The sequence below is a fragment of the Triturus cristatus genome, chromosome 2_1 (assembly GCF_964204655.1).
Source record: "Triturus cristatus chromosome 2_1, aTriCri1.1, whole genome shotgun sequence".
Taxonomy (NCBI): Eukaryota; Metazoa; Chordata; class Amphibia; order Caudata; family Salamandridae; genus Triturus; species Triturus cristatus.
The window spans coordinates 226,540,835-226,566,218 of NC_140581.1; the positions used below are offsets into that span (position 1 = coordinate 226,540,835).

At 47.1% G+C, this 25,384-nt stretch overlaps 1 protein-coding gene across 8 annotated transcripts in view; it reads left to right on the forward strand.

The window, feature by feature from the left end:
* The first annotated feature begins 22,211 nt into the window (after positions 1 to 22,211).
* NEDD4L (NEDD4 like E3 ubiquitin protein ligase) overlaps positions 22,212 to 25,384 on the forward strand; it is a 1,669,848-nt gene continuing 1,666,675 nt past the window's right edge. For 6 of the 8 annotated variants that reach the window (XM_085630265.1, XM_085630279.1, XM_085630308.1 and 3 more), the window contains exon 1: positions 22,287 to 22,845. In XM_085630265.1, coding sequence (XP_085486391.1) covers positions 22,801 to 22,845 — 45 coding nt within the window. In that variant the 5' untranslated portion in view covers positions 22,287 to 22,800. Of the gene's footprint in view, positions 22,846 to 25,384 lie in introns of all 8 variants that reach the window. The other 2 variants (XM_085630299.1, XM_085630340.1) reach the window with 2 other exon arrangements.

Consider the following 25,384-nt stretch of genomic DNA (forward strand, 5'->3'; position numbering starts at 1 on the left):
GATGACTTCCTCAGTAGGTTGCCTCTTCCCCATGAGTGATATTGTGGAGGACATGAGAGAAGAATTTTGCATGGCCAGTATCATTGAGGAATTCTCCAGCATTACCAAACAGGAGTGGGAAAGAGCAGTGGAACAGGACTTAAGTCTGCAAGATGTGAGCAAAATGATACAGGGCAGTTGTACGTAAGGAACTGAGAACTTTTGGGGAACTTAGACATGAGTTGTCTGTAGAAGGAGGTCTAATGTTAAGACAAGGAAAAGTGGTATCTCCAGAAGTATTGAGAGGTAAAATCTTAGAGATTTGTCATGAGGGACACTTAGGTATCAATAAAACAAAGGGCAGAGTTAAACATTGGTATTAATGGCCTGAATGTGACTTAGCCGTTGAAAGGAAAGTGAGAAATTGTATTCAGTGTGAAATTTCGGACAAGTCTCAAGATACATTCAGTCCAATGTTGCATCACTTACCCTGGCCAGGTATGCCCTGGGAGAGAGTAGGAATTGATTTGATGGGACCCATATGGGATTGTGGTGAACAAGTCTACTTCTCCAAATGGCCTGAAATAGATATACTCCGCAGGACGGACTCAGAAAACATCATTAGGTTCCTTGACAAAGTTTTTTACTAGAGAAGGTTTACCCACAGTACATTTTGAGTGACAACCGTCAACAATTCACCTCAGATAACTTCAAAAAGTACCTTGCAAGGAATGGTATTGTACATAAAACGACTTCTGTGTGCCATCCTGCTGGTAATGGAGCTGTGGAACATTTTAATCGCGTCATTACTTGTATTGTACAATTGGCTAACAATGGATTGACCTGGAGAAATTTATTTTTTTAAATGGTATGGGCGTATAGAGTAATTCCCAGTGAGAGAACAGCTTCTAGTCCGTTTAAACTGATGGGAGGAAGAACTCCCATGTCGGATGACAATATTGTATGTATGGAATCAGCTAAAAGAGTTGATTGATCACCTCAAAGGGTGAAGGAGAAGTTGTTACACACACAGAGTAGGTTCAAGGAACGACACAATTTAAAATACAAATGTAAGCCAGTCACCCTCACAGTTGGGATTTGGAAAGAGTCAAACGCAATGGGTTTATTGAGAAAGGGCGGAGCCTTTATACTCAACCTTTGGTTGTAAATGCTTTGCAATTCTGCTTTACTTAGCGATAGTAAGGTGTGGCATGTGTCTGCGCTTTCTGTGTGTATGAAAAAGAACGGGGAAGCAATTAAAAAGGATAAGTCATGTACCTCTCAGTGACAGATTCTGCTTGGGCCAGAGGATGTTGTGCATGGCAAACAGTGCACTGAGTGGTTGTACAATGAAATGTCCAACATAGACAATGTTAGTGGTGATACACAACCACATAACTGTGACATGGCCGCATCCCAAACTCGGGAGGTTGAGCAACAAGAGAGTTCAACCAACTCAAGTGCCATCGTAACCAAGGAAGTACAGGTTGATGGTTCCTGATGTCAGACTGCAAGACTAGAGCATCCATCTAGAGGTCGCGACAAAGATGAAAACAGTATGAACAGTCACGGAGGGGTGATAGTTAAACCATGTTGGTTTAAGGATTTTGAATGCTACTAGATGCTTTACTCTTAGTCCCCATGTTTGTAACACATTTCTTGTGTATTGCCCAGGGTAGCTCTCCGCACCCTGAATTTATTATTGTAATTTTATATTGTTTTTTCCCCTTTTCCCTGCCTGTGCCTTTACCCCTCTCCCTCTCATTCCACCTTTCTCCTTCCTTTAGGGAGAAGATGTGTTAAGATGACACCTTCTTTCTGGAACCTTCCCACCCTTCTCCTCTAGGCCCCCCATACCCCTCTCGTGCAGTCATCTCTATTATGATGTAATAACTGCATTCTAGAACAACAGCTGAACGTTGGTCACTTGAAGGAATGTCGTTGGGGAGTTGACACGTTGTGTTCACTGCAGTGTTCTCTCATTAAGGTGTGCTGCTTTCTTCAATTAACCTTTTTCTTCAAGGATCCTGCATCTTTGTCTTAATAGTTGAAGAGCTTAAATGTAGATTTATTGTTACAAGTATGTTACACATCAAAAGAGCCACGGCCACCTCTGCCTGCCAGGATGAGAAGCCAGCAGTAAACTGACTCTCACCTAGGAACGAAAGATGGACATTCCACAAACCATGGAATGAACACCACATCATAGTATTCTAATACTATGATATGGTCAAAGCATATCCAATGACATAAAAGAAATACAATAATAAAAACCAGCCCACTACACTCTTCGTGCTGTCTTTCATGAATTGTAGCCCAACAGCTGAGCAGATGGACAGCATGGAAAATTAAAAAACAGGATGCTATTTCTATAAATAATGGCATATGGCAACATACATTTGTGATATAATGCTACTATTTAGTCAATGTATTGTTACATAATTGTTGTAATGTAATAAGTCCAGTAGCCAAGGTGTAGAATAAAGATGAAGGTTTATTGATAAAAGTTCTTAGATGGTCTTGTAGTAGATAAGTTTTCAGCCCCACCAGGAGCAGCCTCCCTGCTGCTCAGCCCATACTCCAACTGACACTCCACATTCAGGCATCCTCACATTCCATTACATCACCATGCACACCTACATTCCACAGCACATTCACACTGGCTGAGCGGCAAGGACAGAGAAGCAGGAAAGATGCATAAGACCATAAACCAGATACAACACATCTTCCCCCTTATATAAAACACATAAAATAGATAGTACACGAAGGAAGCATAGCAATAGCATAAAGTAACTTGCATGTGAACATGCTGCAGTCACATAAAGGAAACTTGCATAAGAAGGAATACAAAGCATTTCATAAAAAGGAATGCATATGAAAACATAAGATAAGATTCAAATGAAAACACTACAATATGAGAGATGAAGACATTGCATCAATTAACAAAGAGTGACACATCTTCTCCTTTAACAGAGCTGATGAAAAACAACAACAAGAAAATGCAAGATGCCAACAATGATCTGTATTAAAGAGCTGAAGATGGAACAAAAACAGACCAAAGAAATTACATCCAAATAAGGAATAAAATATGAAAGAAAATAAATATTTCCCTCCACACACGTAGCAATACTAACGCAAACCAAACAGACGCATACAAAACCTGACGTACCGAGTTACCACCAAAACACACCAGCTGGCCAGTCTAGCATAGAGATGAGAAAACAGAGAACGCCAACTAAAGAAAAGTAAGAGCAACAACCAGAGAGACAAGAAAATAAAAATAAAACACCAAACAGGACTCTCCTACTCCACACGCAACCGACACTTAATCTGAAAAGAAGGAAAAGGTAGGCAAAAACCCACCCATAGTTCTTGAAGAAGGGTAGCTGGGGGAAAGCAAAAGAAGGGTGAAGGAACGACACCCCACTAGTGTATAAACTAAAAAGTAAAAGTAGAACTAACATGACAATAAGTGTGGAATCCACGCACAGAAACCATGCGCACAGTTGGAAACGCACACTGTCATATGACGAAAAAGAAAGTAGTATAAATTATCAAATTCTCTCGCACAGAAAACTTGCGCACCAGTAATAGGAATAAAATCAAAGCCACATGCCAGAAATATGAATGACTATTGAACGCACAAGACCCTTGCGAACAGGTAAGAATAGACACTGACAGAATAAACCTTTAACGTAGCAACATCACAGCAATAAATCCCACGCACAGGAAACTTGCAAACTAAGTACTGTAAACTAAGGTATCATGAAGGAAAAATATAGGTGATGAGTCCACGCACCAGAATTTGCACACAAGTGGAAGATCACATAGCAACAGGCTATCTCAACAGATACCACTATAAGAAACAATTCCCACGTATGGGAAACTTGCATACTAAGTACTAGAAACTAAATTGAAAAAGAAAAAATATAAAAATGAACAAGTCCAAGCACAAGGATTTGTGCACAGGTTGAAAAACACACTGTAGTAAGAAGACTTGTAATGTGAAAGAAAACACATTATATTCTTTCGCGCAGAAAACATGTGCACCAACCGCAATAACTAACTCACATGGCAGTACTAAAAATTAATAATTCCACGCACAAGACCCTTACACACTGGTAAAAATACACAATGTCACAAAAAAACCTTACATACTGCAACAACTGTAGAATTACTTATTGTGAATAAAAAGAAAGAAGCATTGCAGCAGTACCTGTACCATAATTTAAAACAAGCAATAACCCCTGAAGGGATAAGATCCATTAAGAATGGTGATAACCAAAAAAACACACTGCAGCACAATAAAGACCAAACAAGTCCATGGCACTGAAAATAATTGCCATTCAATAGCGAGGAACATCTAAAATAAACTCCTTAATGGTACATAGTACTTTATCAAGGTGTGCCTGTCACTGAGAAATGCAGCAAATAAGCGATGACAGGCAGGCGCAGAGGATATAACTAAGATGATAACCCATATCCTAATGCTGTATGGCAGATTAACCAAACGACATGTCCATAGAAGAAAGAGCAGATTCGCGGTCCATAGCCTCCACGACATCAAGCGGCTGGAGTTTAGGTCACCTCAGAAGACTGCACACATAAATGTAGTCCAAAACAGAAAGTAGCACACAGGTTCAGAAAATCCTTCCAGCTTGGTGAGCATCGCTCACACGCATGCTCCGACTTGGGTAAAACGTCAGGGAAAGGGTGCAGAGGCACTCGGCCGAATGCACAGCAGGCCACACAGGAAACGGAGAAAACAAAGATGGCAGCACGTAGGAAAAGTACGTCCGGGATGGCTCCGAGCACATACATGCTGAAGGAAGTGGCCCTTGGGGGCCACCCGGGTTATTTACAACCACCTGCTTTGTCTTCCCAAGTAATGAAGAGTCAGCCAAACAGTAGAGAATACAAACAGGCTTTTATTAGCAATACTCTGCAGAGGAGTCCAATCTGACCTGCACCCTAAGATGTCTGCCGAGGGACTGACCCCCCAACAGTCTGCAACATGTAATCATTCTTCCCAAGAGCCTCCAACCACACCCACAGTGGAAAGTTACCGGCCTGGGCCGAACATGAACGAAGGAGGCACAGAAGGATGGCTACCACCCGCCAGATGGGTACATGCTATCTGTAACTCAAGGTTACCGCGCTGAGTCTCAGTGTCTCCTAACGTGGGAGCAGAACTACACATTTGGGTAGGTATGCGAGGGCAGAATGGCCTATTCATTAGTAAGTCGGGAAGCAGCCTTGAACAGAAGAAAAAATAATAACGAAATACAGTGTTCTGCTGAGGCACAGCCTAAGCAGTCTAATAGGGATTACGAAATACAAATTGGAGTCACACTTGCTAGCTAAAGCTTGCACGTTACAGGGATAACTCAGTGGGTTGCATAACGTGAATACAAATGGTGTCTATTTAGACACACACTGCTAACCTAATATAACATGAAACGAGTGCATAGCAGGAATGGGGTTTTCAAACCTAACAGACCCTCCTTTTAGCATGGGTGGCTAAATGATTTATTGAGGCTATCCAGTAGGGTCTTTACACCTCTAAGTGGAGCGAAAGAAAATGCATAGTCACTCAAGTTACAAGGGAGAATAAGGCAGCGCATGAGTGTCAAAATCTACTTAGTATTCAAAAATACCTTCGTCGATAAGCATCATGTCCTGTATATCCTGCATCATCATGGTAGAGACCTTATTATCACGTCCTGACAATTTAGGGGTAGGGGTGCGCGTGCTCACACAATAGGTGCAAGAGGCTGGAAGGCAATGAATACATAAGCAACATGTAAAGATGACACCTGCGATAGCTACTAGGAAAAGTAGTATCTTCCAACCCCTTGATGTCAGCAAACCCCAGAACCACCCTGTGAGGGACCATGAACCATTATCCTGATGGATACCTGAAGCAAGCCTGTGTAATTTCTGTATTGCGGAGTATACATTAGGGGCGTTCCATTTTAGGTTGGCAAGACCAAAAGGACCTACACAAAATTCTTGATTCAACTAGCAAAGAACAAGTTCTCCTTCTTGATGACGGTACGTCACTTGCAGATGAAGTCAAAAATAAATTGCCAAAGGTATTCAGTAAAACTCTTGGAAATGTAATTGACTTTGAACACAAAATACGTTTGAAAGATTATGCATGTCCTAAAATTCATAAGGTAATAAATGTATCTATCGCTGTATGTAACGAATTGACAAAAGAACAAGAGAAGTTGGTGAATGTAGATATAATTGAGCCGGTCGAAGTCTCAGACTGGATTTCTCCGGTCGTTATTGCAAGGCACAACAACAGAAAAATCAGGTTATGTGTAGACTTGCGCTACCTAAATAACAATATAAAAATTGACAAATTCCCTCTCCCCAAGATTTTTTTTATTTTTATTATTATCAGTTCAAACAATGCTGATTACATATATCTGTTGCCAATATCGTGATATACTTATTACAGGGTAGTTTGTCAGGTGATACATTGTACATAGTTGCCTTACTCCAGAATACAACATACATAAGTTTCTGAATCCCCAATCCTGGGTATTTAGGCGGTTCTACTATAGTTCGTGTGGGTAAGTCGCTTAAATCTGGGTCCGATTCTTCCGCTGGGGGAGCACAAATATTGCCGCAGAACGAATTCCATTTGCCCCACACTCGCACCCACTTATGAGGACACCATCTGTGTATGAATACTGCCTTTTCTGCTACCACTGCTCTATCTAGGTCTTGACACCAGTGCTGATGTCGGGGGGCAGTAGGCGCGCCATATTGCTGTGCGATATTCCGTTTAGCTAGTGTAATCCCAAGGGTCACCCAGGCCTGTGCTGCATGGTTGAGGTCTGTTGGCTCCCAAATATTGAGCAGGCATCTCCGTGGTTCCGGGGGGACCTCGAAGCCACAGACTCGGGTGATTGTTGCCATGACTGTCTCCCAGTAGTGTATCATGTTGGGACAATCCCACAGCGTGTGGTAAAATGTGCCCTTTTGCCCACATCCCCGCAAACACAAAGGTGCCTCAGTCCGTCCAATCTTGTGAAGCATCGTTCTAGTGTTGTACGTCTTGTGCAGTATTCTCAGTTGCACAAGTTGCAGTCGGGACGGAATTGCCACCTCTCGCGGGGATGCCAATGCCTCCTGCCAGTCCTGGTCGTCCATGTCCCCCAGCTCGTCCTGCCATTTTTCTTGCAAGGTGTGTGATCTTTCTGATTATTGATTAGTTTGCGATAAGTGAGAGAGATTGCTTTTTTGGTGAGGTGGTCTGTAAGGAGGCAGTCCTCGAGTGGCGATGATTCGGGAAGGGCGGCACCTCGAAGTATGGCTTTTGTAAGTGCATGTTTAATTTGTGAATAGCGAAACTGCTCTGAGTCAGCCATTTGATACGTTGTGCGCAGCTGGGCAAACGTCACTATTTCTCCCTTCTTCCAAAGGTCTCCAGCTCTAGAGATACCAATAAGGTCCCATTGAGCTAAGCTTTTACTGTTGCGAAGCATACCTAGTTGGGTGAGGGCTCCCTCCCAGCCGAGCGCTCGCTGCGCCGCGAAACACGTATATTCTGTATGTGCAGTGGGGCCGATCAACACGTTTTTCTTGGCCTTGTTGTATAGCGCCACCAGGGGTCCGTCAGCACCAAGGGTGTATCTGTCAAGCCGGAGGGCTGGTTCCTCCTGCAAGGCATGTAGCCATTGATTTACTACTATAAGTTGTGAGGCCAAGTAGTATAGTTGCACATTGGGCAGGGCGATTCCACCATCGTACCAGCTCCTAGTGAGTTTGGATATGGCTATGCAAGGGGGCTTTCCGTCCCAGAGGAGCAGTCCCACCTCAGCCTCGATGGCTTTGAAATAGGAGTTGGGGACAGGGGTTGGCGTGTTTTGTAGGGAGTATAGGAACCTTGGGAGAGCCATCATTTTGAATCAGTCCGTCCGGCCCAGGAGGGTCAAAGGTAGTGCGTGCCAGTGTTGCACATCGTTTTTGAGTCTCAGGAGAGGGGGCACGAGGTTGAGCTCGTAGAATTGGGTATGGTCTGGTGTGATATGGATGCCCAGGTATTTAAAACCATCCCTCCCGAGTTGTATCGTCACTCCCTTGGTTAAGCGCGGGGGGGACCATGGAGAACAAATAGAACAGATTTCGTTGAGTTAATCATGTATCCTGAAAATCTGCCATAGAACACACAGATATCTAAGAGACAATTAATTGAACGACTGGGGGAGGTCATATACAATAATATATCATCTGCGTATAATGATATACGGTCCTCCCACCCCTCTGTCCATCGCAATCCTCGTACCACTGGGTCGCTTCTTATCCAAGTCGATAGTGTCTCAAGTACCAGGACAAAAAGAAGCGGGGACAAAGGACAACCCTGTCTGGTCCCACGCCCCAGAGGGAAGTCCTCAGATATTCATCCATTAACTAATACGTGTGCCATGGGTTGCGTATATAGTAGCCGGACCCAGGCAAAAAAGATGGGGCTAAAGCCAAAATGTTGTAACACTGCAAACATGAAGGACCATTCCACCCGATCGAAGGCCATACTGGCGTCTAATGATAGGATGACCGCTTCTTCTTGGATAGTGGGCATACGGGCCATTACGCCGTGGAGCCGTCGTAGGTTCATTGCTGTGTTTCGGCCCGGCATAAAACCGGATTGATTGGGGTGTATAAGAGACGCGAGATGCGGTTGGAGTCTGGATGCCAGTACTTTTGCTAATATTTTTGCTTCTACATTAAGGAGTGAAATTGGACGGTAGGAGGTGCAGTCATGAGGAGGCTTGCCTGGTTTGGGGATCGTCACAAGAGTCGCTATCCTCTGGTCTCTGGGGAGTATTCCCTTATCTAGACTGTCTTCGTACATTTTTAATAAGTGAGGCCCTAGCCTCTCTGCTTCTTTTTTGTAGAGTTCCACGGGAATACCGCTGGAACCCAGCGCTTTGCCCGGTTGCAGCCCCCTAATCGCAGCCATGATTTCGTCAACTGTAAGTGGCTCATCCAATGTGTCCACCTCCTAGGTTGCCAAAGTTGGAAGACGTATGTCTTTGAGATAGGCCAAATTCTCTTCTACGGTGGCTTCTGTAGTGGGTGTGTACACTGTCTCATAGTGCCGCACAAAGGCTGCAACTATGTCCTGTGGGTCTGTTATTTCCTCCCCAGAAACCAAATGCAGTCGGGCCACCCAGCGATTAGCGCGTTCCTTCTTATCTATCCAGGCCAGCAACTTACCGGCTTTGTCTCCCACTTCATAAATAGTGTGCTGCGTTTTTGTAGCTCTCGCCCTGGCGTCTTCCCATGCATGGTCCCTGTAAGCTTGTCGAGCTAAGGCTAGGTTTTGAGTTGCCTAGTCAGTCGGGTCTCTTGTGTATTCGTCTTCTGCTAGACTCACTGCATTTTCGAGCTCTTGTACATGCCGGGCCTTGTCCCGTTTGTGTGAAGTAATTGAGGATATGGCCTGACTGCGTATCACTGTCTTGTATGCCTCCCATAGAGTACTAGGAGAAGCCACAGAGTGTGTGTTTTCTTGAAAGTAGTGCTTTGTGGTTTTGTGTAATTTTTTCCCAATAGCTGGGACCCTCAAGTATCCTGGGTATACTGGATAAATGCGTTCCGTCCAGTGTGTTGTGATGTGTATGTTACCGATATAGGGGAGTGATCAGATATTCCTCTGGGAAGGTGCGTGATCTCCATGACTGTCTCTAGGCTTGTCAAGGAGGAAAAGATATAATCAATCCTGGACATACTATTGTGGGCTCCTGAGTGATATGTGTATTGGCGCAGCGTGGGATGACGTGCGCGCCAAATGTCCACCAGCCCAAGCGCTTCCGTGAAATCTCGTAATTGTGGGAAGGGGTTCCCTTGGTCTCTCGGTGGCAATCTATCCCAGGAGGCGTCGAGAACGGCGTTAAAGTCGCCTCCTATGATCAGTTCCTCCAGGGGTAAAGTAAGCAGGAACTTACCGAGGGCTGGGAAGGCTAGACAGTGGAGTGCAGGGGGAACATATACTGAGACCAGGTTGTAAGCTCGTCCTTCCCACTGACAATTAAGTGCCGCAAAGCGCCCTTGGTCATCTGTCTGGGTGCTCTGTATTATCAACGGGCAACTTTTCCGAAACAGTATCCCCACCCCTCTAGATCCCGTGGTGAATTCGGAGTGCGCTATCATTTTAAACCCCCATCTATCCAGTGCTTTGGTGGCTGTTCCCACCAAGTGAGTTTCCTGTAGGAAGACCACTGATGGAGTTTGTCTCTTGAGATATTGTAGTACCAGCCCTCTTTTTATTTTGGTACCTAAGCCATTAACATTCCAGGATATGAGGGTGAGAGGAGGGCTGGGCTTGTGTGTGTCTTCCAGACGTGAATGCAAGGGGTCAGGAACTATGTTTCCCAGGGCTGTAAGGCTACTATAGGACATTGGAGTCGTGCACGCGAGTTCGGTGGGTTTCCTGTGTACTAACCCTAAAGTGTAGGGCATCAGCATTAAACAATTAAACATACCTAAAATAAAAATGACAAACTTAAACCGTACCTTAACCAACCTTTCACCCCCCCTCCCTGCCTCCCTGCTAGATGGATTTCCAACTACCCGCCACCCCAACAGTGCAGAGTGCTTTAGTCCCATAAACATTACTTGCATAAGGAGGAAGAGGACATCTGGAGCATTCTGAACATCCCTTTGCTTAAAGAATTTGGAGAGGTCAAATTGTTGCAGTAAGTATGGCATTGGAATGGGGCAACGAAGTTCAATAGTATGACTCTAGTGGGCCAGTCCCTGAACATCTTGGGCGATCCGAGTTGTGGTAGTGCATTATGGCGTGGGGTGATTGGATGTCTCTGTTATGTGGCCTCGTCGATGCCAAGTCAGTGTCAGCCACCCTTGGTGGTTCATTGCTCTGGGTCCGTGTGAGGCTGGTCATCTTCTCATCTTACTTGTCTCTGGCCCTGTGACGCCACCTCCGAGCAGTGACGTTGTTGTTGTCCACTGTCATTCCTTGATCCATTGACCCGACTCCAACCCTCCAGCCAGTCGTGGGCGTCTTCTGGTGTTTCGAAAAACCAGGTTTTGCCATCTGCTACCACCCGGAGCCTTGCGGGAAAGAGCATGGAATAGGCAAGCTCTGCGTTTAAGTTCCTTCTTGACCTCGAGGAAGCTCCTTTCCTGCTTGGTGACCGCTGCTGTGTAGTCTGGAAAGAACGAGATTACTGAGTTTTCTATGCGCAGTCGCAGAGCCACTCTTGCTGTTTGGAGGATGGCATTGCGGTCTCTAAAATTAAAAATCCTAGCCAGGATCGGTCAGGGGGTGCTCCGGGTTTAGGTTTACTGCCTGGTACTTTGTGGGCCCTTTCCACTGAGAAAAAACTGGAAAGTCCCCTTGGTTGAAGCTGGGTCTTGATGAGGTACTCTATGTAGCGGTCCATGGCAGGCACCCCCTTGGACTCCGGAACTCCTGTAATACATACATTGTTGCGTCTCGACCTGGCTTCTTGGTCGTCCAGTTTAGCTGCCATCTGTCGGTTTTGAGCTTCTAATTGTTGGACCTTTCGCTGTAGGGTGGCAGTGTCCTTCGTGAGCGATGCCGTTGTGTTTTCAACCTCGGTCACTCTAGAGGCCATTTTCTGGATGTCTGCTAGGAGGAACGACACATCTGCAGAAATAGACCCCACTGTTGTTTGGACGTTTGTCAAAGCAGACATTATATCTTGCAATGTGACTTCTTGTTGGCCCTCAGGCGTGACATTGACTTCCTTAGGCGCCCGCTGGGCGGCTGTGTCAGTGGTGTCTTTGGAAAACGCGTATTTGTCCAATTTGGCATGCTGGGTCGCGCGTTGACCCCGGGAAGTCTGGTGCTGCGCAGTACTCACAGCCGCCTGCCTCGTGACTGTGTGTCACTTTGCGGGCTGTCGGGTTTCCTGCTTTACTATGTGGAGGCCTACGATGGTCGCTTGTCCCGGATCAGGCAGAGCCCTGTCTTGGTACTATGGGGTGGTAGTCTGCGGCCAGTGGCGGGCCGACCAGTGCCTTATTCAAGCTCCGCAGGATGTGGTTATCTACGTGGTATCGTCAGTGCTGCACACTTACGGTAATGTCAGTGATGGGCCTAAGGTAATGGGATCTTTGAAGTACTCAGGCCGTGTGGCACCCACACTTGCAGCAGGCCCCCGTCTGCTGGTCTTGGCGCTTTATTGCTGTGCGGTAGTTGGAAGCTTGGAATTATAGAGGGGAGGTTATAATCCTTCCCCCGTGTGTCTCTGTGCCCCTTGTCCCGTGTAGTAACTGTTCATGTGGTGACGGCACTGGGGTGTCAGGAGATCCTGTTTCCTAGTTTGAAGCCTCCCGTTTCACCAGGGTGACATGGGGTCCCTTCAGTGTCATGGAGAATGCATGGGGCCGAGCCGCCAGGTTGCGTACTCACCGTATGTGAATCGTAGTGCTTTCCTCTCCGTCACACTCCTTCCTTTTTGTCTGTGGTACTGACCGGGTAGAAAAATAGCTTCTACGGGGCCTTCGTTGTGTCTTTTCCCACTGGCCCTCTCTTATCCACAACGACTGGGGGCCATAGGGGATCGGGTCGCGGGTCCTGCCTGGACCAAAAGGCACCACAGGCTTACGAGCGCCGCCGGCGTCCTCCTGCACGGGGCCATGAGGGCCCGCAGGATGGGAACCGTGGGGCATAGCAGGGCCTCTCTCTCCTGCCGGAAGATTTCGCGCTTAGAGCGGGTCTTGCGGGGGCCCTCTCAGTGCTGAGTGCTGAGCTAGCGTGTCCAGCGCCGCCTACCTTTCACCGCTCTTCGAGTGTCTCGCCAGGACGGGTGAGGCCGTGGGCTGTCTGAGTACGGGAGACCGCTGCTCCGCGCGAGGCCGCTCTCCGTCGCCTGTCCGTGGATCGATAAATCAATGCCGTCTCTGCTCCAAACTTGGCCAGAATGAGCCCTCAGTGTTCCGATGCCGAGAAATCGCCTTGTGAGCCAGTTTTATCGCGGATTAGTGGTCGAATTATTAGGGGATGTCTTCGTGCTAGACGGAGCTCAGTTAGGTTGCGGCCATTACGCTTGGCTGCAAGCCACGGCCCTCCCTCTTCCCAATATTAACGAGATGGTTGCTATGCTGAAGGGAGCTCAGTGGTTTTCCACCATTGATCTATCCTCAGCATACCATCAAGTGCCTTTGACACCTAAATCCAGATGCTACACTGCATTCATTACTCCTAATGGGTGTTTCCAATATAAGCATATGCCTTTTGGACTCGCTTTGGCTGCAGCAGTTTTCCAAAGACTTATGTTCAACCTATTTGCGAAGGAAAAGAATGTATTCTTTTTTCAAGATGACATTCTACTCTTTGGGAAAAACAAGGAGGAACATCATGCGAAATTAATGAAAGCATTCTCCATTCTGGAAAGCAAAGGGCTTACGGTTGAGTATGAGAAATGTAAATTTGCTGAAAAAAGTGTAACGTATTTAGGGCACATTATTGATGAGACTGGTGTCAAACCGAAACCTGTTCTAGTGCAAGCCATCACTGATACCACCACTTCTAAATCCAAGGATGACGTAAGATTCTTACTAGGGTTGGCAGAGTACTGTGCTAAATTTATACCCAGGTTTTCTGAGAAATGCTATCAAATCTATCAATTGTTGAAACAAGGTTGTAAATTTGAAATGTCCTCGCAATGTGAGAATGATTTTAAAACCATAAAAGATTCAATTTCAAAAGTCATGAAGCTCCACAGCTTTGATCCCTCTTTGGATAGTGTCATTTCTACTGACGCTAGCAATAAGGGTCTAGGAGCCATGCTTTCTCAGGTGGATGCACAGGGCCTGGAACACACTATAGCCTTTGCTTCCAGATCCTTGTCTCTTACTGAGGAAAAGTACCCCACCATTGAAAAAGAAGCCTTAACCTGCGCTTGTGCTCTTGAACATTTCCGGGCTTTCGTTTGGGGTAGGCCTGTGACCATTCAAACAGATCATAAGGCCTTGGTGAAACTACTTACCACTGAAGGTACTGCTGGTGCTTCTTCCGGGGAACAACCTTTACAACGCAACTTTTACAACGCACTACACTTACAACGCATTTTTTACAACGCAACATCCACTACAACGCATTCCATTACAACGCAGGACACTACAACGCATTTTTAAAAACTACCTTTACAACGCATTCCATTACAACGCATACTACCTTTACAACGCATACTATTACAACGCATAATATTACATTAAAACCCCTACACTATCCAACACTTGCCCTACTGTTGCACCCCCTGGAGTTAGAATAGTAATTTTTACCCCTATACTATCCAACACTTACCCTACTGTTGCACCCCCTGGAGTTAGAATAGTAATTTTTACCCCTATACTATCCAACACTTTCCCTACTGTTGCACCCCCTGGAGTTAGAATAGTAATTTTTACCCCTATACTATCCAACACTTGCCCTACTGTTGCACCCCCTGGAGTTAGAATAGTAATTTTTACCCCTATACTATCCAACACTTGCCCTACTGTTGCACCCCCTGGAGTTAGAATAGTAATTTTTACCCCTATACTATCCAACACTTGCCCTACTGTTGCACCCCCTGGAGTTAGAATAGTAATTTTTACCCCTATACTATCCAACACTTACCCTACTGTTGCACCCCCTGGAGTAAGAATAGTAATTTTTACCCCTATACTATCCAATACTTACCTTAAATCCAATGTAATATTATGCGTTGTAATGGTATGCGTTGTAAAGGTAGTATGCGTTGTAATGGAATGCGTTGTAAAGGTAGTTTTTAAAAATGCGTTGTAGTGTCCTGCGTTGTAATGGAATGCGTTGTAGTGGATGTTGCGTTGTAAAAAATGCGTTGTAAGTGCATGCGTTGTAAAAGTGTGCGTTGTAACGACATACATCCGCTTCTTCCAGAGTTGCTCACATTTCTGTACGCATGCAAAAATGTATATACAAAATCGTTAACAAACCAGGTAAAGTCAACGTTGTGGCTGATTTCTTGTCACGCATGCTTACTTTACTAGAAGAATGTGAAGACGAGAAATGGAGCGGATGTCAAATTGCACTGGTACATGACTCCGGTTTTTCTTCCATTAAGAAAGAAGATTGGAAAATTGAGTATGAGAAAGATACTTTGTTGCAGCAGGTTTTAAATTTTGCAAGCAACCGTTGGCCTGACAAACGGAATATTCCTGTAAGTGTAAGACCTTTTTGGGAAGTGAGATCAGAACTCACTGTGGTGAATGACATTCTTTTGGGAGTGGCGAGAATAATTCCCCCATTAGTCTACGAAATTATATTTTACTACTATGTCATGAAGGCTATTTTGGCACTGGTCGCACTAAATCTATTGTTAAAAAAGTGTTTTGGTGGCCTGGTGTTGATTTAGCCATTGAAAGATTAGTAAGAGAATGTTTTGACTGTTCAAGAGCTGATAAATCTTTACAAACACGTAAAGCTCCCATGGTTCTGGGAAAACATCCTCAGAATCCATGGGAGTCAGTGACTGTAGATTTCATGGGTCCTGTGGGGCCATCTCACCTATACATTATTGTTTTAATTGATTTGTTTTCAAGATGGCCTGTAGTCAAGGTTGTACAAACAACCGACACTACGGCAGTTTTACCTTTTTTGAATGAAATTTTTAGTCAAGAAGGTATTCCTGTGTCTTTAGAAAGCGATAATCACGTACAATTCCGGTCCATTACTTTTAAACAATGCTGTACCAGAGTTTGAGTGTCATTGAAAACTACTTCTCTTTACAACCCAGCTGGTAATGGTATGGTTGAAATGTTTAACCGAGTCATTAAAGGAGTCATACAATCCGATTGCGTCAATAACAAAAATTGGGAAATTGAACTGTCAAAAGCTGTTTGGGCTTATAGAATTACTGACAATGAGCTTACAGGAGTTTCTCCATTTTTATTAATGAGAGGGCGCAAACTAAGATCAAAATGTAATCCTAATTGGTTATTTAATTCCAGTGTTGAACCATTGTCCTTGGAAGATGTCAGGAGAACTGTTTCCAGTACTTGATTGAAGAACAAATGTTATTTTGACTCAAAAAATTGTACCTAGCCTGTTAACATTAAAGTTGGTGATTGGGTACGTATCACACCAGGGTTCATACCTAAGGGGAAAAGTATGTTTTTTCCTCCAGCAGAAGTCTGTGAAGTCTTGCTTAATGCTGTTCACCTTGATAATGGCAAAGTTTAGAATCTCAAACGTGTTGCCCTATGCAAAAATACTGATTGGAGCATTGATCATAATGAAGCAAAACGATATATGGATTTGGATGACTCATTAGTTACTAATGATGATGATCTTAATGGTAATGTTGATCAGCAGGAATCTAATTCTGGTGTTGACATTCCATCTGATGTAGGAAATGATGCTGTTTCCATTAATGTTAACCAAGAGAACTCTGTAAATTCTCATTTAAATGAGGCAGGACCTTCATCCGTTTATACTGAAGATTCACAACCTCATTTAAATGAAAATAAATTGGACAAACGCAAGTGTAAACCACCGTCATGGTTAAAAGATTTTATCGTAGAACGCTGTTAATAATTCTTATATTGTATTTTCTTTATTATTTTTTTTCCCCTTCTTTTTAAGGGGAGGGATGTGATAGGTTTGTTCTATCCATACTTTGTATTTTTAGATTTTCATTAAGTTTTTGTAGTTCTTTTCTTTGCTTTGTTTTTAGAAGGGTGTGTTGTGGCTCGCGCTAGCTTGCTTGTGCCTTTGCCAGTGTGTGTTTGGTTCATAAAGCATTCTATGTTCTATATGATGTTATGTGTGTGCGGCAGGCAGTCGAAGCAGTTCGCTGACCTTAGAGGAACTGCGGTCCTTTGCTGTACTTTGTAGTGATCGTCCGATCAGCATTCTAGTGTTCAGCATGTTGTAACACACACTGAACACCCACTCACCACAGGCGTGACCAGTCAGGTGACCCTGGCAATAAAAGGGGCCAAGCGCACGTGCTCTAGGCCAGTTATCTACCCCATACTACCTGTGTCTGCGTCTCTCATTTAGCAGCATGTGGGCCTTAGGCCCAAATACTACAATGGCGACGAGCGGACGAATCCCGTGTGTGCAGCCGCCTTTTGGAAGGCGGTGAGGGGGAGAGCTGCCCATGCGAGGGGCACCCCCTGTGAATCAGCGAGAGGTGTCTAATCGCCTGCGAGGCATGTGAAGAGCCCAGGCGCGAAGACGGTGACCGGGAGCCCACCCTGCACCGCCGCGAAGACCCGCGGGCGTGCAACGTGCCCCGGGGTGAAGGCGAGGAAGACGGGTGCCCACCCCGACCCCGTAGTGCCTGCCGCGGACTGCACCCCCAATGACCAAGCACCGGACGCGTGCACTGTCTGAGGGCGTGCAAAAGAGCCCTGGGGGTGTGAAGATAGCCGAGAGGGTGCCCACCCCGCGTCGGAAGAGACGCAGATTGCCGCGGCAGGCGAAGAGGCCCGCGGGGCATGTGATGTGCCCCGGGGCAAAGGTGAGGAGATCGGGAGCCCACCCCGATCCTGAAGTACCTGCCTTTAATCCGCCCCCTGTGCAGAGGCGCCCGGTAGCCCACTGGTATGTGTAGAGCCCCGGGGTGCAGTCGAGGCGGCGGGAGCCCACCCCGCCTCTGAAGTGTCTGCTGCCGAGCTATCCGGTGTGAAGAGAGGCCCGGGATGGTCGAGATGCAGCGCGAACAGGGTCAGACTGCCGGGATGCCGGCCACCGCCACAGACTGCAAGAAGTGAGCAGGCCGGAGTGGTGATCGGGCGAAAGGTGAGCCCGCACGAGGAGGTGAATGTAAGCGCAGCGAGTGCAAGGCATAGCGTCTACATGCCAGCCCCTTGACAAGACACACAGGGGCGAAAACAATACTACCGGCAGGCAGTTCAGAGCATGGGCGAGGGGACTCCGTGCCTTAAGAGGGGCATGTCAGCAAGGTACGTTCCCACCCCGAGCGGCAAGGAGGACGAGAGCAGAGCGACGACCCGCTCCCTTCCACCCCCACGAAGACCACGGCAAGTAGCGAGATTCCGGGGTTTCCGTGCAGCAACTCCGGCCCCTCTCCCCCGCGCAGCGTGAGCACCGAGCGAGACTGCGACGGTGGGGCAGAGGATGGGCACTTGTGGCAGCACAAGAGGCATGTGGTGGTGAGGCAACGCCCACAGAGTATGCGAAGCGGCGGCAGCCATTCCTGACGCTGAAGGGGAGGCCTTCTAAGTAGTAGCTCCAGCCCCCGCGCAGCTCGAGTGTTAAGTGAGCCTGTTGCGAGGGGCGGAACACAGACAATATCTCCATTCGGCCAGCACCGTAGAGAAACAAGTTGTGGAAGCCCCCATACAAGGACAATAGTGCAAAGAACTTACATGTGGGAAAGCTCTCTGCAAAATCTGGCAGCATGTTGGTACCCCGCCGAGTGGAGGCAGGCAGTGGCTGTAGAAGGAGGCGCCCCGTCTGTAGGTGGAGTGAGGGCAAGGCCCGCAGCGTGTGAGGAGCTGCTGAGATCGTTCGGAGCGCAGCCAAGCAATGAAAGGAGCAGCAGCGCCACCTGGTGGCCATTTCACGATATCGCACTACTGAATAAAAACAATGTAGAGAAGTGGAGTTGCAGCATTTTAAATGCAAGGAAACCACAACTCTCACAGAGGAGGCAATTGTGCAACAAAAAAAAGGAAGTAGAGAAGGTGTAACAGAAAAGGCACACTGTACATGCAGCCAGAGGGGGTTGTGGTACACTCAGAGAAGGGGAAGTGTGCATGTGGCGAGAAAGGGGAGCACCAAGAGACAGATCGTGTGAGCAAGTAATCACCCGTCGATCAAGTCAAACAGGTGAGATCGGGGGACAGCAAGAGACACAAGAAGGGTACCCCAAGGAGAAAAGAAGAGCGCAGGGACTAGCGCGCACCAGAAGTGACCAGGAGTAGGTCGACGGAGCGGTGGCACAGACCACCAGAAGCACTGTAATCGAGCTGGGAGAGAGTGCAGCAATACCTGGTGGCCACAGGTTGTTGCTGCAGCAGTAGGAAGAAGGAGCACCACCAGACAAACGAACGGTGGTTCAAGACCTCAGCACCAGGCAAGTGCGAAGAAGCGCAAGAACAGCGAATACTGCTCCAGGAACAAAGAAAGGACATTGGAGGTAAAGGACAGTGACACGTGTGAACGAACGCAGGGACACATACTGGCTAGCGGTGGTCACTGCGGCAGTACAGACAACAGTGAAGCACTACACACAGACACTGGGCAGAAGCCAAGACAATAGCCCAAAGCAGCAAGTCACTGAAGGGACAGAAGGGTGCAATCAGAAGCGCGCCGAATCACTGCGACTGCGGAGAGAAGAAAAGGTGGTTGTGCGGACCACCAGAAGCACGAAGACCCGGGAAAGGGAGAAGAAGCCGACCAGCCAGATGGTCGAATGCGAAAAGAAGCCGACCAGCCCGATGGTCGCAGGACAGAAGAAGCCGACCTGCCAGATGGTCGAATGCGAGAAGAAGCCGACCAACCAGATGGTCGCGAAGAAGAAGCCGACTTGTCAGACGGTCGCAAGGAGGACGAAGCCGACCAGCCAGTTGGTCGCAAGAGAGAAGCCGACCTGTCAGATGGTCGCAAGGAGGACGGAGCCGACCAACCAGATGGTCACTAGGAAGAGGCCGACCCACCAGATGGTCGCAAGGAGGATGCCGACCTACAAGAGGTCAGAGAGCACAGGGACCTGTCAAGAGGTCAGTGAGGGAGCGTAGAGAATGACCGAGGGGACGTCAATGAAGAGGACCCCAGGAGAGGTCCGCGTAGAAGACTAGAGAGAGACGGACGAGGAGTCCGATTACATCACTTTGAAGTCAGAAGTAATCGTGTGAAAGAAGGTCGCGACGACCGGTCCAGTAACAGAGTGAAAAGGAGACAGTGTCCTAGTACTGAGACAAGACCAGAGAGAAACGTGTAGAGTGCACGCTACGCGGAAAAGCCTGGTTAGGACGAGCAAGAAGGTGAGAAGACCAGACCGCATCGCAAAGGAAGGAAAGGAAAGACAGATCCTGCGTGGCAAGACGCCAGGACGAAGGAAGAAGGAAAGGAGAGAAGAAGAGCAAAGAGGTGTATGTGACAGATCAACACAACACACACCAGAAGGGGAACACCCGAAGAGGACAGTGAAAAGGTGCATGAGCATCCGAACACAGTACCTCGGAAACATCAGCACCACTGGGAGTACACGTCTACATGAAAACCCGAAGGTCACCCGGGGACGACAGAGGCGAGCAGGCCGGACCATTGGTAAAAACCACCTCTGGGATGGAACGGACAGTGGACCGTGGATATCCAAGGGGCAGAGGCCTCAGGGACACCGGTGGCAGCGGGTCCCGAAACGAGAGATGGACTGTTGAAGCTTGCTCTGGAGGTCCCGGGAGAACAAATGTAGCATGCGAAGGAACAAGTGCCAACAACACCCTTTTCAGGTGGAGCTTCGGACACGGAGAGAGGACCCGTAGCGATTCCTCCAATGCGGTTGGAGCGACAAGGCGGCAGTCCACCGGTCCAGTGGAAGCCTGGCAGCAAAGGGCCTCCGGGTCGTCCAGTGAGAGGGGACACCCACGAGAGAGGGGTATCCGTGAGAGGGATATCCTGCAACTGCGAAACCTGTTGGAGACAACCACCAGTTGTAGAAAACACCTCAACCAGGACTATACAGTGGAAAGTAACACACCAATGATCCACCATCATTCCATCTCCACTTTTCACTGACTGCAGTATACGGAGAAAGAGACTGTAGAGCACACTTCCACGGCGCAAGTCCAAAAGAGCGCATCCACAGGGCACCCGGACATCGTGCCAAGGAGAACTAGTGGTCCATGCTGCCATGATACCCTCGTCGGCAGCTGACCTACGTGGAAGTCGTTATCGCTAAGTTACGTTTTGTTTGCAATTTGTATTCTCTCCCACAGGTTCGGACTTCATTTGTTTTAACCTTCATTAAAGTTTGGGAGGGATGTAGTGATCGTCCGATCAGCATTCTAGTGTTCAGCATGTTGTAACACACACTGAACACCCACCCACCACAGGCGTCACCAGTCAGGTGACCCTGGCAATAAATGGGGCCGAGCGCACGCTCTAGGCCAGTTATCTACCCCATACTACCTGTGTCTGCATCCCTCATTTAGCAGCATGTGGGCCTAAGGCCCAAATACTGCACACTTGAGGAATAAAGTACTACTTACCTCATCTCTTCTGGTGTACTCCGTCTCTTCAGTATTGATACTATAGGAAAGTGGTTCCTGGAGTTACCTCAAAGATCAATATATCAAAAGTGAAAACACTTGAAAAGAGCAGTTTTTTTCTGTGCATTGCGCACCCTTCTGACAAAATGAAACAAACGCGATTCAAACAGTTCTCACGGTTTTTTAAGCCAAAAATAGCTTTATTTTGCCTGTCTCCCGCCCGAAATTGCCTCTGTTTTTCAATGATGAAAATACATTCCCCCAATTATTTTTTCAAAATCTCCCAGTTTCTTGTTCTGAAATGTTGTCATATATGCAAAAACTGCTCAGGCAATAAACGATTACTTGCTCATTCTTGGAAAAACAGTCTGTTGCAAATAACTATCTTACACAATGACAACAGTAATTCCACGACCACCACTCTTTTCAAACCATTTATATAATTTACTGGACCACGACAACAGAGACAGAGAGGAAGGACTGTTAGCAATGCCCTGAGGAAGCCGTCAACGTCAGATCAAGTTGGTTGCCATCTTGCAGTGGTGTGTTTTTAGGAGAGGCATCAAAATGAGCAGTGCCATCCAATTAAAAACAAACCATGAGCAAAATTCCTGTTAATATGAAATCTACTGTTAGTGTTACAAATATATAATTTACTACTTCATTTTTTAAGGAATCGAATGAACGAATCATATTACCTGAAGTATTAAAAAAATGTACACGAATATTTATAGTGTGAATTGTATAGAGGCAAACCGCCTGGACCAGGCTGCTTTCATGGGGCACCGTGAATCCTATTACACCGTGAATACTATTATTGGCTGGTCTGGCAGCCACACATTATCTCCCTGTCCTCTCCTTGATTGAACGATTATTAGGCTCCGCCTGCGTAGTGTCATCATTGGTTGTTACTGCACAACGGTCAGACGCCCGATGTGGGGTGGGATTGTCGCGTCATCTGCTACACTCATTGGTTGATAGGTGCATCTAATCCGCCTACTCGCGTGCCTGGTACCGTACCTCTTTTTTCCAGGGGGAGGGACGGGAGACACCCTGTCAAACAGGAGGAGGTTGCCAATTCTCATGTAGAAATAGACGACGGGCTGCGCCCAGCGGTGTGATGTGAGCTGTTCTGCTCTGTGTGTGATGAGATAGACGGGGAAGGCAGTGCAGGCACGGGAGTCTGCCTGGCTGCTGCTTAGAACCAGTGGGAACGAGCAGGCAAAAAGCAGCAGGAACTGGAGAGCTGCTGCCTGCCTTCAAACCGAAGGAGACACAGCTGGGTGGAACAGTGCTTGTTGAAAACAAGGGCAGCAGGCACGCTGCGCTCCTGTGGCCACACGTCTCCTACACTTAAAGGGGGCGGTGGAGCTTGGACCACGCAGCCCGAGAGCTGTCCAGCCTGCGCAGAGGCTTTTGCTGCCAGGAAGGCTAGGCTGAACCTCCTCTGGTGGAAGGCTTCCTGGCGGATCCCTTTCCTCGGCGGAGGGCTACTCGCGGAATAGAAGCACTTGTTTTGCTTCATAGGGGGTGTTATCCCCCGTTCGGCACTTTGTGCGTGTCTGGGATTTGCCAGGTAGCATTGCCCTCGCTGGATTAGGCTCCATGGCGACCACCGTGGATCCGGTATATGGACTTTCCGAAGACGAGGTGAGCGGAGCTGCAGTTCTGTGTATCTTAAAAGATCATGTTATTTGTTAATTCCTCTAGTGCTGCTTTATCATTTGAAGTCCATCACATTCTTCACCTCCCCACTGCCCTACTTCTTGCATTCTGTCCTATGCCTTCAATATTTTACCACCCCAATTTTCTTTAACAATCTCGTTCTTCCCTGTCCTCCGTTGCACTCTTGCTGCTTCCAGATTGCTGTCTGCTTCTCTCCACTCTTGCTGTTTACCCTGTCCCCACCCCTGCACTATTTCTTCTTTCCTTCGCCTTACTCGCTCCCTTCCCTCCCCCGCCCTTGTACTCTTCCTTCTCTCCCCACTTAATCTTCCATTCTTCCTTCACTCCCCATTTCACCCTTGCACTCTTCCTTCACTCCCCATTTCACCCTTGCACTCTTCCTTCACTCCCCATTTCACCCTTGCACTCTTCCTTCACTCCCCATTTCACCCTTGCACTCTTCCTTCACTCCCCATTTCACCCTTGCACTCTTCCTTCACTCCCCATTTCACCCTTGCACTCTTCCTTCACTCCCCATTTCACCCTTGCACTCTCTTCCTTCACTCCCCATTTCACCCTTGCACTCTCTTCCTTCACTCCCCATTTCACCCTTGCATGTTTTCTTCTCTCCCCACTTCAGCTTTGCGCTCTTGCTTCGTTCTCACCCACCCTTGAACTCTTCTTCCTGTCACCCCTGCGCTTTTCTCCCCTCTCTTGTCTCTCGCACCCCTGCTCCTTTCCCTTCTCTCTGACCCCTGCTTTCCATTCCCCTTTGCTTACCCCAAATTTCTATTCTCGTTTACTCGCTGTTAGCCGTGGCTCTTTTGCCCTGCCCCTCTCCTCCCGTTGTCCTCTTTGGACGCAGCGCAGGACCCTGTAAGATGCCACAGGGCTTCTACACAAATTGTGCCTCATGCATTCATTTGGAGTTCCCGTAGCAGGCAGCGTGTTCCCATCGCAGTACTGGTCGCATCATGTGGACCCGGTTCCGTTGCATGTGCAGCCCCATAATTGAATGGCCATAACGGTGAAATGAGCCTTTCTTAGAGTGAATGATCTTCTGTGATTCTGATGTTGACGCTTGAATTGAAAGCTGCCTAACGGAATGGGTACTGACATTTTCTGTTTGCAGCAACACCCATATATCTTTCTCTGCCCCAGCTCTCGCATCTATGCTTGCTGTATATTATAGGACCTATCAATCGTTGCGCCTTATCTAAAATAAAATGGGCCGGTCACTATGCATGTTTCAAACCGGGAACCTTGCAAAATGTTGTCTTTCTCTAAAATTAAATTGAATTAATACCTGTCATCAAGGCCTGTCTGCAATGGCAGGAGCCGTTTTACCCAGTGTGAAGTTGTACGTGTGCGCTGGTCGTTAACATTGATTTCCATCCGTCTCCCTGGGCTTCCAGCATCGGCATTAGGATTACACCGTGTCGCCCTGTTAAAAGAGCAAGGCTTTCGAAGGCAAAGTGCCAGCTCTCCTTTTCGCCCCCCACCCCGCAAAGTAAACGTTATGAAAAGAAAATTAGACTGGTGCGACACTTCCCAAGCATAGATGATTTCTCGGTGTCTGCCAGAGGAAAATGAGGAGCGGATGCCTGGGCTAATAATGACATTATGAGAGATGTCATAATCCGGTAACAATATAGGTCTCGTTGAACGACTTCACCTCTTCCCTGATTTGAGCAGAATTGACCTTTACTCTCCTGCTGGCTTTAGAGGATGAATTTACATTAGTGATGATTCTGAGTCACGGCCTTCAATAATCACGAAGGATACCTTCTCTCCATTGAGCAGGGAATAACATGCTGCTAGCAAAAGAGAAGTAGGCATCCTTTCTGCTCTTAGCGGCGCAGGCGGAAATGCTACATCCTTGCATTTCTTAGCCTTGCAGGAGTTTGTTCTCCATTGTTGCAGGTGGGCTGGGGAACTCCCTTTGCTGATGTAATTAGGCTGAGGGCCTTATCCTTTCCCTGCCTTGAGTGAGTAGGGAGCTACCGTCTCAAACAACATTGCTTTAGGATCAATCCTTACTTTTCTTCTCAACTCTCTACCCCCCTATCCCTTCTGGCCTAGAAAAGATGCAATCTCCGCCCCAGGTCATTCAGTGGTTCTGGTCGTCCCGATCAAATATGCCATTTGGTTCTGAATTAGACTTTTACGTTTTTCGTTGCATTTCTCTTAGATAATCTTTAGAAACAACCCCTTTCCATGTGGTTATGAAATAGATGACCATTGTGGTATTGTCTTTAAGCTGCTCTTGGTAATCAGAGAATCTTGTACAAGTGAAGCCAGGAGGGCAGCCACGAAGACGTTTTGTTTGTTGGGTTTGATGGAGGTTTTTGTTCCTTTTTCTTTTATAAGTTAATGTTTTCAGATCTGGTTTCCACGAACACAGATGTTCAGTGATAAAGCCACTTACTGTACGAATGTCACTTATCTCTCTCCACTTAGTAGGACTGGTAAGTGAGTCTTAAGCACTGAAATCTGCAGTGTTTGGGAAAATGATGAATCGTTT